The 14175-nt window shown below is 51.1% G+C and overlaps 1 protein-coding gene across 8 annotated transcripts in view; it reads right to left on the bottom strand.

Annotated features, from left to right (window-relative positions):
- Positions 1-14175, bottom strand: part of SYNDIG1 (synapse differentiation inducing 1) — a 191574-nt gene that overhangs the window by 64798 nt on the left and 112601 nt on the right. For all 8 annotated transcript variants that reach the window (XM_039531017.1, XM_039531019.1, XM_039531020.1 and 5 more), the window contains 2 exons: positions 12530-13077; positions 359-496 (listed from right to left, as the gene is read on the bottom strand). In XM_039531017.1, coding sequence (XP_039386951.1) covers positions 359-496; positions 12530-12994 — 603 coding nt within the window. In that variant the 5' untranslated portion in view covers positions 12995-13077. The remainder of the gene's footprint in view (positions 1-358; positions 497-12529; positions 13078-14175) is intronic.

Consider the following 14175-nt stretch of genomic DNA (forward strand, 5'->3'; position numbering starts at 1 on the left):
ATGCAAAATTGAATTTTTCCAAAAAGGATATTTTCCAACGGAAAATTGCTGACCCTCTCAACTATGAAGCAACATAGGATTGGACCACAAGAATCAGAGCTAAGGACTTTTATAGCATCTGCACTCAGTGCAAAGGAAAACATATAGGTACATGCCACCATTGATATGTGCATTTCCATAGAAGGAGACCTGGAACACACACTCCCCAGTGGGTTATCTACACTCATTCTAGCTACCCACATCGTGTGTGTGTGTAACCCAAAAACATATGCCCAGTTGCCTCCTTCAACATCACAATGGGTTCATCCAAGTCCTAGGCTGCCGTGTTCTGAGTTAGCAGGAGAGATTTTTACATTACCTCGTGCGACAAATAAAAGGCAGCAATTCCCAGCGGCCAAAAGCAGCACAGCATGGAGAATACGCTGAGGCCGAGATGATCCCTTGGGGGCATCATGAGGAAATTGTCTTCACTCTCTGTGTCACTCGAGTAGTCGCTCTGGAATAGCAAGTGGAAGAAAGAAGAGAGAAAAGACTCCGGTTAATGATTCAATTACTCCTCCCCTGCCAAAGGCGCCGTCTGTGAGCACCTAGGAGTAGAACCTCCCCGGTAACTTGAGGCGTATTGTTATAGCACAGACAGGATAATCACCTTCCAAAATGCAAAACAAGGGTCATACAGGACCCGCCCCCCACCACGGCCCCACCTCCTGCTCCTCCTCTTTCCCTGGGGCTCCACCCCCTGGCCAGGCCGGAAGCCGTAGTGGAGACATGGGCAGAGCTGCCCAAGGAGCCTGGGCCGTTGTGGGGAGCCCTGGACCCTCTACTGGAGCTAGGGGGCCCAGAGCAGCCCTCGGCCTGCGCCCCGTCCCTGGGCTGCGCTGACCAGGGCAGGGGGAGGGTCTGGGGCACCCTAGCTCCAGTAGGGTCCAGGGCTCCCAATTAGGGATAACAGACCTTATTGCTGTTCCCCTGCATAACACTGAATCCCTGTCAAAGCCCCAAGACATTCCCCTTCCTCCAGGCTAGTCGCTTCACCCCGGACCTCCCTCTTCTGGCGTCAGCGGCGCAACATGAGAGTAATGGACACGTAGGGAATGCAGCTCTGGTGTTGGAGGCAGCCATGTGCTCTGGCCATGGACTGGACAGTGGATTTTTTTTGCCATACCAAACTCTCCCTACTTCACTAGCCCAACACCTGGCTGAATCTCTTACTCTATGAATAACACTGACTCCGTGGAGGGTGTCACCCCTTAGTACATGTTGGGTGAAATCAAAGTCAAGGGAAGTTTCCTCATGGGCTTAATGAGGCCAGGGTTTCCCGCAGTCTGTTTTTATTACCCAGGACACAGGTTTTATTCCTGCTAATGACTCCACAGTTTTATCAGCGCTTTTCTTGTTTCACCATGAACATAGACAAGGGGCAGGGGTTCTGTCCTCAGATGCATGTCCAGTTCCTGCTACTATGAATGGAAGGTGCATGCATGCATCTTCATGGAGAGAATGTATTGTAAAAAATGAACTCATTATCCAGTCCAGCTGTACTAACAGACACCATTCCTTTTACGAAGCGTCGCTGTGTCCCCACAGGTTCTGACACTGACTGGCAAGCCTCCACTGGTGCTCATTCACACTGGTACCAAACACACCGAATCATGGGGGACTTATTGAAGACTTTGGGGATCGCGGTAGGGAGCTGAAGAAGAGGAAAGCCCTCGATCTTCACTGAGGTCCTTCCAGCACCAGGAGTGAGAGAAGGCAGAACATGCTGGAGACGAATCGTTGACTGTGCAACGGGCGTGAAGCGGAAGGTTTTGGTTTTGTGGAACATGGGGCCACATTCCAAGGGGAGCAGGAGCTGCACAAACAGGCCCATCTCCAGCTCCCAGGTACGAGGGCAGAGGCTATTCCACCCTTCTCAGGGTGTGTGAACAGTGCCATTAAAAAATCCACAGCTGGCCCACAGCCGCCGACTTGGTTTCCTTGGGGCATAGCCGTTCAGGTTCGAGGTGGAGCGTGGGCTCAAGGACCCTGCAAGGTGGGCTGCAACTGGCATGTCTACACTGCAATTAAACAGCCCCTTAGCCCAAGCCCAAGTCAGCTGTCCCTGGCCAACCGTGGGAGTCTGATTGCAGTGTAGACACGTCCTTCCCTCCCCCGTGGATGGGGTACATGAACTACGATTATACTCAGACTCTAGCACTGCCAATGTGCAATCGTACACTCGGTGCCACCGGCAGCACATCAGAATCTAGCCTCTGTGCTCCCGTGCTCAGGCCCACTAGCATCGTAACTCTGCCCCCTGGGTGGCCACTCATTCTCCAGTCTGTCCTCACCACTGCGGCCCACACTCCGTAATGACCTGTTCCTTAAGGCCACTGCATTGTGCCCTGGGAATTCCAGTGCTCCTTCCAGTGGGGGAGTGCAGAGCACCTTGAAAATTCTCCATCTTGGGTTTTTTCCCCCCTAATGGAAAATGCCCTTTTGGCCAAAATGATTTTTTTTTCCACTTTGGTTGAATTTGTTTAGTCTTTGGAGAAAAATAACTGGAAATAAGAATTTTGTTTCAATGTGTGTGTGTGGGGGTGGGAAATCAGCTGGGGAGGGGATTGCAAAAGTGGTGAGACGGTGAAGGCCAGTGAGGGGGGAATACAGAGTTTCACATCCCTGGAGCTGGTGTGTTTTGGGAATGCTGAGGAAGCCACAGAAAACTGGTACAAAAAGCAAAGGGGACAAAGGTGCCTGAACAAAATGCCCGACAAAAACCCTGAACAAAATGCCCGACAAAAACCCAAGGATTTAAAAACCCTCCTAAAAGCCAAAGCAAATTGGAAATCACAGCGGACCCTGGACAACCCGTGCACGGGACAAGAACTCCTGTCCACCCCTCCCTCTCTTCTTCTTACGTTACACCCAGGCTTGGCCAGCCTCGTGTCATGCGTGAGGTTGGAGTACTAATGCTTTCTTGCTTCCTGTGAGTGACGTCGGAGCAGTCCCAACACTCACTGCTGTTATTTTATTACGTTTATTAATAAAGCTTTAAAACTTAGACACTTGGTGTACTCTGTCATCTGGAACAGGATTTTTCAGATGGCAATATATGAATCGACGTCAGAACAGGATGGAGACTGCCACACCTGGCCAAATGATGCCCTCTTCTCCGAGAGCAGTAATTGCAAGCGTGGAGATGTCATCTAAATATCCATATTCTTTAGAGAATGGCAGGGAACTAATCCTGTGAGCTTTCAACAATCTCTCCAACTCATGAGAGCAGTACATGCAGTAAAGGGGGCGTGTTTATGTCCCTAAAGATGGGTGGAGAATCACAGTGATGAAGTGCCCTTTATTTTTTAAAGCACACTTCAATCAGAACCTAAATGGAAGCTCAGTGAAGTTGGTTTTTAATATATTCTGCTTTTGAAAAACTTGCCCCAGAAATCCTTGCTTTGAAGCGCCTCTATTCTGTACGCGCTGGAGTGCTGACCCGGAAACACAGCTCGCTTCCGGGCATTGGTAGAGCCCTGCTAGGTGACTCTCACTTACGATTCTATGATTCTGTGTCTTGACCCCAGGTGTAGTAAGTGTGACTCAGAGGAAGGCTGGTAAAGAGACAACTGAAAATTAGCCCCAAGCCTCATGCGTGGCTAACAAATGTTAATATCCCTATGGCTTGACAGAGCTCAGTGGCTACAGACTCCAGTGGCTTCTATTAACATATTTCCTTTCATGGGAAAAAAAATTGAATGCAAATAAAACATAACTAGTGCAGCCTGTTAATTAATCGCCTACATAGTAGAATCATGGAACGTGGGGAGGGGGTCTGACCTGAGCTTCTCAATCTGTCTGTTCTGCCTGTAACAGCTGATTCCCTTTCCCACACTAAAGCCCCTCCCCCGCCAACTACGATCCACGGGAACGATGAACATTTCCCCAAGGCCAGTGCATGTGGGACACACATCATCTGCCGGGCCTAGAGTTACATTATAGAGTTTGCTCCTGCAGGAGAGAAGGATGGCTGCAGATCTCAAAGTGCTGAGAACTAAGGCTGGGAGGTTTCAAAGGGCCCTGAATGGCCATTGACAGTCCCATGGGAGTTGGGCCCCTTTGAACATCCCAGCAAGATTTGCTGTTTTGATTTTGCTTTGCTCACAACACACTTCACACTGTTCTATGCAAGTGGAGTGGCAGGGAGGGTAAACGGAGAAGGACGTCACTGAACCTGGGTCAAGGCCACAAAAGTTGTATGATCGGGTCAGTACCAGTGTCCAGGAATTGCTGTTACCCCAGGTGCTTTTGTTAATGTTAATAGGTCATTTGTTTTAAATGGAAAGACAAATCCAACCTCAAAGCTCTACTGCACGTGGGAGCTGGCACCTTGCAAACATGCATTTCAAACATCAAAGCTAGTTTCTGGATGGAGAATTCCCAGACTTGCCTCTGAAATCAAAGAAAGAAGGAAGAAGAAAAAATACCAGCTTGTTTTCCACTAACCAAGAAAATAAAAAAATGAAATGGACTGAATGTAAATCCATTTCTCAGCTCAGACACTGACTGACAAGAATCAGCTGTTCCAGCTAAGTTCTAGAAGCCTGAAAACGGTATGGTTTCTAGTGAAAACCCAGGAGAGAGGTCACTGTTCTGGGACTTGGGGTTCTACTATAGGGTCAGATTCTAGAGACCTGTACACACATGCATAGCTTGGCTGCAGCATGACGAGGCTGGGGAGTAAAGTGTGTTTGCAAGCGTGGGCCCATAGGTTTGCATTTGCATTAATATTCCAGAAAGGAAGATTATCCAGTGGTTACGGTGCTGGTCTGGTGCTCAAGTCCCTGCTCTGTCACAGACTGTGAGAGAGAGAGAGAGAGACCTTGGGCCAGTCACTTAGCCTCTCTGCGCCTTAGTTCCCCATCTGTACAATGGGGCTAAAAGCACTTCCCTATGTCACGGGGCATTCTGAGGATAAATATATTCAAGATTGCGAGGTGCACGAATGGGGAGCACACCAATACCTGTCATAGATTCTTCAACTCACATAAATGCCATAGAAACGGCAAAGGTCTGTTAAGTACCAGATCCCCATCTCAGGCACATGTTGCATTATTGTTTCCTATGTCTAAAATCCCATTCGTGTGCAAGCCCTATAGGGGTTCTTCCAAAACACGGGATTCTGTGCATCTGAGATGAGAATCGGACCATTCAGCTTTCTGCACACTCTGAAGAGTCCTGGCTGGACTACTGAGCCATCTCAGCACCACGTTCATCACTGTGTTAGGGCGGAAGGCAATTCACTTCCCAGCACTGGATGAAGAGGCTCCCCCCGCAGAACCGAGCGGTTTGTATTGCACGGTAGCTGCACTCAAAGGAACACACATTGCTTTGGCACTCGCCAGCCTGTCCACGGGGAAACCTCCCTCACTGGTATTTGTTCTGGGCACATGTTGTACAGCCTGAGCTCTCAGCCAGGAATTTTAGAATCAATATCCAAGTCTGACTTCAGTCACAAGAGGCCTTAGAATCCCGTTAACCATTTCATCCTCCATGTAGCTGCCACAAAGTAAGTTGAGTTTGTTAACACAGAGACCGGGGTGAAATCCTGGCTTCACTGAAATCAATCACAAAACTCCCCTTGACGTGACCTTGGGCAAGTCATTCAGCCTCCCCAGGTCTCAGTCCCCACCTGGAAAATGGGGAGCAGAGCACTGCTCTACCTCGCAGAAGTGCTGGGAGGCTGGAAATCCAGGCACGAGTCCCGGGCACTCAGACACGATGGAGAAAAGGGCCACATAAGCACTGAGACAGATGTAGTGATTTTCACGAGACTTGAGCTGAGAGCTCAGGTGCAATAGATCCACCTCTAGGCTCCGTGACCTTGTGCTTTGACACGTCGGGTGAAGGGACACGTTTCGGTTTTTACTCACTTGAACATTCTATCTTTTTTTCATTTTACAGAGAATATTTCAGACATTGCTGGATTTTTTTTAAACACGAGAACTCAAATCCATTCTCTTATGCTCTATGTATGAATAATTCACTCTCTCACTCCTGTATTTCATCAATAACTTGGGTTTCATTAATAAGCTAGTCACTGAGACGTTGGCATAGCAGAGTGAGTGTGGTATGACGAATGATACTCCTGGAGAAGAGACAGCAGCCCAGCCACAGAAGAAAAGACAGTTACTCACCGTAGTAACTGTTGTTCTTCGAGATGTGTTGCTCCTATCCATTCCAGTTAGGCGCGCACACCTAACTGGAATGCATAGGAGCAATCACTCGAAGAAGAATACCTCAGTAAGGAACCTGTGCAGTATTGTAATAAAGCCTTATTTGATGGGTTGTCTAGCCATTAGCCCCGACATAAAGAACTGCCTGCCAGGAGCGAAGGTTATGGACCTCGAGATATCTGGATAGAGTTACGTACAGTTCAGAGGAGGCACCGGTGATCGTGGTACATGTTGGTACCAGAGACATAGGAGAGAGGACCTGGAGGCCAAATTTAGGCTGTCAGGTAAGAGATTAAAGTCCAGGACCTCCACGGTAGCACTCTCTGAAATACTTCCAGTTCCATGCACAGGGCCAGGCAGAACTGCTGGGTCTCAGTGCGTGGATGAGACGATGGTGTAGGGAGGAGGGTTTTAGGCTTAGTAGGAATTGGGGAACCTTTTGGGAAAGGAGGAGCCTATACAGGAAGGATGGGCTCCCAAACCAAAATGGAACCAGAGAGCTAGCACAGAGGAGTTTATAAACTGAGGGCCGAGGGAAAGCCGACAGGTGCAGAAGAGCACATGGTTCAGACAGACACACTCCTTAGGCGAGGATTTATTAAAGGGGATAATCTGTGTCCTAGCAAAGAGGAAGTTGACAAAGTACAGGCAGGAACTCAAGAGAAACAGTCAAACGAAAGAGGGTCCCATTCAATGACATCACAGGAAGGCAGACAACTAAATATTGACAAATGTTATAAGTGCTTATTACAAATGCTAGAAGTCTAAGAGACAAGGTAGGTCGGGTCATATCTTTTAATGGACCAACTTCTGTTGGTGAAGCAATATTAAAAAGGAACAGTCACATGCAGAGAAACCATTTCAAAACAGCATAATAGAGGCTCAAACTAAATGTACCCTAATTAAAAACCACAAACAGTAATAGGACCAAAGAAATGCCGCCTTGGCTACACAACAGAGTAACAGAAGCCGTTAAGGCAAAAACGCATCCTTTAAAAATTACCTCCCCCACCTTGTCTCTCTAATATCCTGAGACCGACATGGCTACAACAGCACTGCAAACAGAAGTCTAAATACTAAGCTGGGTGAACTTGAGTGCCAGGTATTCACTAAGGATATTGATATAATAGGTATTAAAGAAACATGACCATGACTGTGACATGCTCAGGGAGATTAGAGAGGAAACAAAAACAGAAGACTCAGTAATAATGGGGGATTTCAAGTAGACCCATTATGACTGGCTGGGTGTCATCTCAGGACAGGATGCAGAGATAAAATTTCTAGACACAATTAATAACTGCTTCTCAGAGGAATTAGTCCTGGAACCCACAAGGGGGAAGGCAATTTTGATTTAGTCCTAAACGGAGCACCGAATCTGATCCAAGTGGGGAATATAGCTGAATCACTTTGTAACAGCAACCATAATGTAATTTAATTTAACATCCGCGCAGGAGGGGCGGAAATACCAAAGAAACCCACTGCAGTAGCATTTAACTTCAAAAAGGGAACTACACAAAAACGAGGAAGCCAGTTAAATGGAAATTAAAAGGAACAGTCACAAAGGTGAAATGCCTACAAACTGCATGGAAACTATTTTTAAAAAGCATAATAGAATCTCAAACTAAAATGTATGCCCCCAATAAAAAACAACAACAATACATTAAAAAAGGGTAAGAGGACCTTAAAAAACCAAAACCCACCACCATGGCTAAACAATAGAGAAAAAGAGGATATTAAGAGACAAAAAGACACCCTTTAAAAAATGCATGTCGGATCCTACTGAGGAAAATAGAAAGGAGCAGAAACTCTGGCCAGTCAAGTGTAAATGTATTATTAGACAGGCCAAGAAAGGCTTTGAAGATCAGTAACTGGTTAAAAGATAGGACACGAAGGGTAGGAATTAATGGTCAGTTCTCAGAGTGGAGAAAAGTAAATGGCGGGGTCCCACAGGGACCTGTGCTGGGACCGACCTATTAAACATATTCACAAATGATCTGGAAAAAGGAGTAAACAGTGAGGTGGCAGTGAGGTTTGCAGACAATACAAAACTACTCAAGATCATAAGTGCCCATGAACAAAAAATTAGTGTGCGCTTAGTGCCCACTGGCAGCCAAGCACCCCCCACCCCCAGCGCCCTGCTGATCAACTCCCCCCCCCCCAGTGCCTCCCACTCACCACAATCAGCTGTTCTGCACCTCGCAGGAGGTGCTGGTGGTAGGGTTGCCAACCCTCCAGGATTGTCCTGGAGTCCCCAGGAATTAAAGATTAACCTTTAATTAAAGATTATGTTATGTGATGAAACCTCCAGGAATACATCCAATCAAAATTGGCAACCCTAGCTGCAGCGGGGGGGGAGCATGGACAGGGTGCGCTCAGGGGAGGGGGTGGAAAGAGGCAGGGGAGGGGCAGGAAGAGGTGGTGTGGGGCCTTAGCGGACGGGGTGGAGTGGGGGCAGGCCTGGGGCGGAGGTGGGAGGTGTCAAGCACCTCCCGGGTCGGGAGGAAGTCGATGCCTAGGCTCAGGATAGTTAAGTTCAAAGCAGACTGAGTTACAAAGGAATCTCACTCAGCCGGGTAACTAGACAACAAAACAGCAGATGAAATTCAATGTTACATAAGAACGTAAGAAGGGCCGTACCGGGTCAGAGCAAGGGTCCCTCTAGCCCAGTGTCCTGTCTGCCGCCAGTGGCCAATGCCAGGTGCCCCAGAGGGAATGAACAGAACAGGGTAATTATCGAGTGATCCATCCCCTGTTGCCCATTCCCAGCGTCTGGCAAACAGAGGCCAGGGACACCATCCCTGCCCCTCCTGGCTAATAGCCATTGATGGACCTGTCCTCCATGAACTTATCTAGTTCTTTTTTGAACCCTGTTATAATTTTGGCCTTCACAACATCCTGTGGCAAAGAGTTAAACAGGTTAACTGCGCATTGTGTGAAGAAATACTTCCTTTGTTTCTTTTAAACCTGCTGCCTATTAAACTTCCTATTAAATATTGTTGATTCAATATTTAGCTAAATCAGTTTAACAACCAATGTAAATTCAAACCGGTGTAACTTTCCCATGTAGACAAGGTCACATGCTGGCCCGCCTAGAAAGGGTCTGCTGCTGGGGGCTAGCCCCAGAAACAAGCCACAAGGCAGATGTGTGGGGAAGACAACACCTCCCTTGCAAATCTGTGCCTTGAATGGGCACTGGGCCATGCAACTCACATCTAACTGTCTCTTGGCACAGCAGCTGATTCTCCCAGATACACAGCGATGTGCCGCGCATACGGGATGACAGGATCAAATTCTCTGCGTCTCTCCAAAGGCTGATGAAAAAAGACTTGGATCTCTGCTCACATTTCCCTTTACTGCTGATCTGCCTTAACAACTCTGCGGCACAGCCAGGGAAGCTGGTGGGATGAAACCCTTTTCCCTTCCTCCGTTTTATTATCAGGAGGAGGGAGACTCCTTTGCTCACTAATAACTGGTGATGAGCACGGTGAGTCTGCAGGGCTTCTGCCGTGTCATTCAGAAGCTCTGTTCTTCTTTTAGACAGAGACATTTTTATGTCAATAACAACCCAGCGCGGCTCAGTCCCCGCCTCAGCAGCTGCTGCGCTAATGTTTTCTTCCTTCACGCCGTGGCAACCTCCAGCCACTGATGCAGGGGCCGCACCCAGAGAGACATGTTTGGGCCGCACGTTCCCATGCCAGGGGACCCCCACAGCGAGACCCGCACTTTGCAGTTTCCTGTCAGTGTCGCATTCAGAGGGGAGGCATTAGCATCGTGAGGGGGCAGGCAGGGGGCGAGACGCGGGAGCGGCTGTGAAGATGGGGGCTGGGGCTGAGGCAGATCAGGACTCTGCGTTCAAGTCCTTGGCCTGCCGTAGACTCTGACCTTGGGCTCCTCTCCTCCAAGCTATTGGGACAGCCGAGTTGCACTGAACTCACTGGGAGCTAGGGACCCAACTCCTTTGGAGAACCGGGGCCATAACCTGGATGGGTCTCAGGCCTGTGATACTTTACTCTCTCCCAGGGGTGCCGGGAGGTCCCCGTCGCTATCGATTCTGAGGTGCCCGTTGCTATAGCACTGGGGGGCCCAATGAACAGGCTGATCTGGGCGCGGTGGGTGGAGGCAGCCCGTTCATGCTGTCCCCTGCTATCCCCTTTCCGTCAGCTGGGCTCAGGACCCTGCTGCGTGACAGGGGCTCTCTTAAGCAGCGCGGGGTGTGGCGATGGCTATCAGAGCTGGCTTGGCACGAAGCGCTCAGCTCCCGCCGGCTGCTGCCAGTTCTGCAGAGCCAGTCGCGCTAACGCAGAGTTCTTCTGGCTGCGAGCCAGCCGCCTGTGGGCTCAGTGACGCTGCAGCCCTGGCACGGGCCTAGCACTGTGTCTTTGCTCGTGGGATCATGCCCAGATCTACTCCCCCGCCCCCCCCACCATCGTCTCAGCCCGGGCTCGAGGCGGGTCAAGCTTACGCAGCCCCGGGGCCCACTCGGCACCAAGACAATAGACCCCCATACGCGGCATGGAGAGACGGGGTCCCTCACGGGAACCTGCCCTGCCTGTTTGGGGCAGGAGGAGAATTGCTGTGTGTTTGCCGTAGTACAGCAGCTGAGAGCAGGTGCACACAACACACATTCCTCCTCGCCTCTCTCAGACACGCAGACTCCCTGGCCTGCCGCTCTCTCCTCAGACGGGCCCCTCCCCCGAGCATTTCCCCTGCAGCCACTCACCCCAGCTGGGGTGACCCGAACTCTACCCAGGACCCGAGGTGAGGACGTCCCGTGGACCATGGCTGCTCGAAGCACCTGCACTGATACAGCACTTGCCCCCCCCCAGCAGAATTTTCTTTGTGGTGGAACTCCCCCAACTGAGATGGGGGCTGGGTTGTGCCAGGCGCTGTCCAGGCGCACAGCCTGAGATGCGCCTTGCTCCACAGGCCGGGCAATCTAACCAGGGCACAGAATGCTGCAAGGCTGCATTAAAGGTCAGGGGCAGACGTGGGAGCAGGACGCAGGTCTCCCGAGCCACCAGCCTATGCTTCTCTCTACAGCGATAGAAGGGGAAAGAGGGCGTCTCTCCTACCTCCTCTGAAAGAAAAGCGGGAAAGCGTGAGGCTACTCCCCCCGCCCCCGGTTTTACAGAACCACGCCTCCCCAAACCCGATCGAACCGCCATTAGACTTCGCAGGAAGAACTCCCCGGACCACAGCAGGCCCCGTTTGGACTGGGCTCCTTCTGTATATTTTGTTGTTAAAAACCACAGACCCCTGTGAAAGAGGGAGAAGCCCATTCAGCGTGCACACAGGCCGTCTACCGATCCCCCCGGCACGTCGGCTCCAGGGGCGGTCTGCAGCTCGCACCAGGCTCTCACTGACATTCCAGGTGGCCTCAGAAGGCCTGGCTGATTTGAGTTCAGCTAAAGGGAGGGACTCTCGGAGCAGGAGTTAGGGCCAGATGTGTCAACAACAGCATCATGCAATTAAACACCCACCGTAATTATCTACATCAAACCCCGCGTGGAAGAGCTGGCTTTGAAGGGGCCAGCTGTGCAATCTGTTCTCCTAAAATCCCAGCCCCCAGAGCTGACTGGCAAATGCCGCCGGACAGGTTCTTACAGCAAACTCCTCTGGCACACCTTGCTAAGACAACGCCTCTCACGTGGAGTTGGTAGCCAAGACAGTATGGCGGCCACGGAACTGGCCGTGAAGAATTCCCCTTTCCCTGCCCTATTGGTACAGAAACAGCAAAGAAAAAACCATTCCTGCCATTTGCTGCATGTCTCTGAGCCAATCAAAGGGAAGGGGGAGCCCTAGGGAAAAAGGACACTTGAAATCCCCTGGCCAGGGAACAACATACAGAAATATTTAGCCTCTTAGGTTCTATTTGGACCACGTGAGGCTAGAGCCTCACCTTCACCCAGAACATCTGCACCAACCAACGCAGATAGAACTTTGTTGGGTTCAGGGCTGATACAGTAACATCTGATGTGGACACGCTTCTCAGGGCAATTAGGGGTAGCCAGATCCAGGCAAGACAACCCAGGCCGCAGCCTAGCAAAGCATGTGCACCACTGCAAGCCTGTGAGGCTCCCTACTGATGCGAACAGGTGAAATTCTGGCCCCACTGAAGTCAATGTGAATTTTGCCTGTGGCTTCAATGGGGCTGGAGGTTTCACCTGACGAGTTACAGTCATGCGTGTGCTCAAGTGCCTTGCCAGATCGGGGCCACACCAGTCCTGGAAAAGAGCATCATGCCCCTCCCACAACATTCGAAATAACGTCACCCCCATCCCCAGCAGATCAGGCAACATGCAATATCTGACCTCCAGCTCCTGGAAATCCTCGTCTTCCTCCACGTCATAGGAGAGGGTGTGGATCTTGATGTCGTCACCGGAGAGGTCGATGAATTTGCTGTCGGGGTACTCCAGGCTGTCCTTGGTGGGGGAGCGGTCCTCGATGAAGGTGGTCTCGCAGCACTCGGCACTCACGCTCTCCCCCCAGGAGCGCAGCACGTTCTCCGAGTAGAGGATGATGTTGGGGCGGTAGTGGGACTCCACGGTCTGTTGGAGCGTATTGGGGTCCAGCAGCTGCTGCACCGGGTCGTTCCTGCTTTGAGCAGCGAGATTCCCCACGATGTGGCTCTGGTACTGTGGGGCTGGGTACACAGAGACCAGGCCATCTCTGTTCTCCGCCATTAAGTTCCTGGTGTTAATTAAGCCATTCTTTTTCCCAGCTTCAGCGATTTTACTGTGCATTAACACACTGGTCTGTTCAAGGAGCCCATCCATGTTGTTCTTCTCCTTCCTCCCACAGGGATCTTAGCTGGTCACTCGGGAACACTGGTCACACTGCAGTAATGGCTCCCATTTTCCTGAGGGGGGGGGAAATAAATACCAACATGAAAATTAAATATCAGGACCTCCCATATCTGCATCCGACACCTGATAGCAGGTATAACGACTAAGGAAACGTAGGCCCCGATCCTGCCAGCCGCTGCACGCAGAGAGATCGCCCGGCCCACCCAGAGCCCCAGGTGCACACCGCAGCTAGCAGGAGTGGGGACTTCCCAGGCCTTTTCTAACCGAGCGCTTTTAAAGCAAGACTCTAACACAGGGGTTCTCACCTGTGGGTTGGGACCCTGTTTTAATGGGGTCGCCAGGGCTGGCTTAGACTTGCTGGGGCCCAGGGCTGAAGCCCGAGCCCCACTGCCCAGGGCCGAAGCCAAAGTCTGAGGGCTTTAGCCCTGGGCAACAGGGCTCGAATTATGGGCCCCTGCCGGGGGCTGAAACCCTTGGGCTTCGGCTTTGACCTCCCTTCCCCCCCTGCCCCGCCCCGCCCGGGACAGTGGGGTTTTGGGGCCCCTGCCTGGGGCCGGGTAGTAATTTTTGTTGTCAGAAGGGGGTCGCAGTGCAGTGAAGTCTGAGAACCGCTGTAGTCTAGCGCATCGACCAGAGGGAACGCCCAAGCCAGCCTGGGGTTTACGCTTTCGCACTGGGCTGCACCATGCCAAAAGGAGGATTTCAGCTGAGCATCGACCCTCGGGAGATATTCCACACTCGTGGCACAAAACCTATGAGCATCCACCGCACCTTCCCCTGTCAAATTAACAAAGGACGGGACGAAAACACACCTCTTGGAACCTGGCCTGCCCTGTTCGCACAGAGAGCGCCGAAGACTCCCTGCCCCTTTCTACACGCTTCAGCCAGGGGCAGGGCCAGCGAGAGACACTTTGCTCCCCCTGGCCCTGCAAGCTGCCCGGAGCTTCAGAGGAGTTCAAAGCTCCTATGGGTCACCACCTATCAATGACACCACTGGGTGGATCATCGGAGGGGACCGAACCCTTGACCTAAAAGCAACAGCAGCTACCACTTGGCTTGAGCCAAAGCACCAGGCCTGTAGCAGGCTTGTAAACCTCTCGTATTGAACTGCCATTAGAGGGACAGAGCCATGAGGCAGGGTTTCTTGGGCC

Source organism: Mauremys reevesii, linkage group 3 (assembly GCF_016161935.1).
Source record: "Mauremys reevesii isolate NIE-2019 linkage group 3, ASM1616193v1, whole genome shotgun sequence".
Classification (NCBI taxonomy): Eukaryota; Metazoa; Chordata; order Testudines; family Geoemydidae; genus Mauremys; species Mauremys reevesii.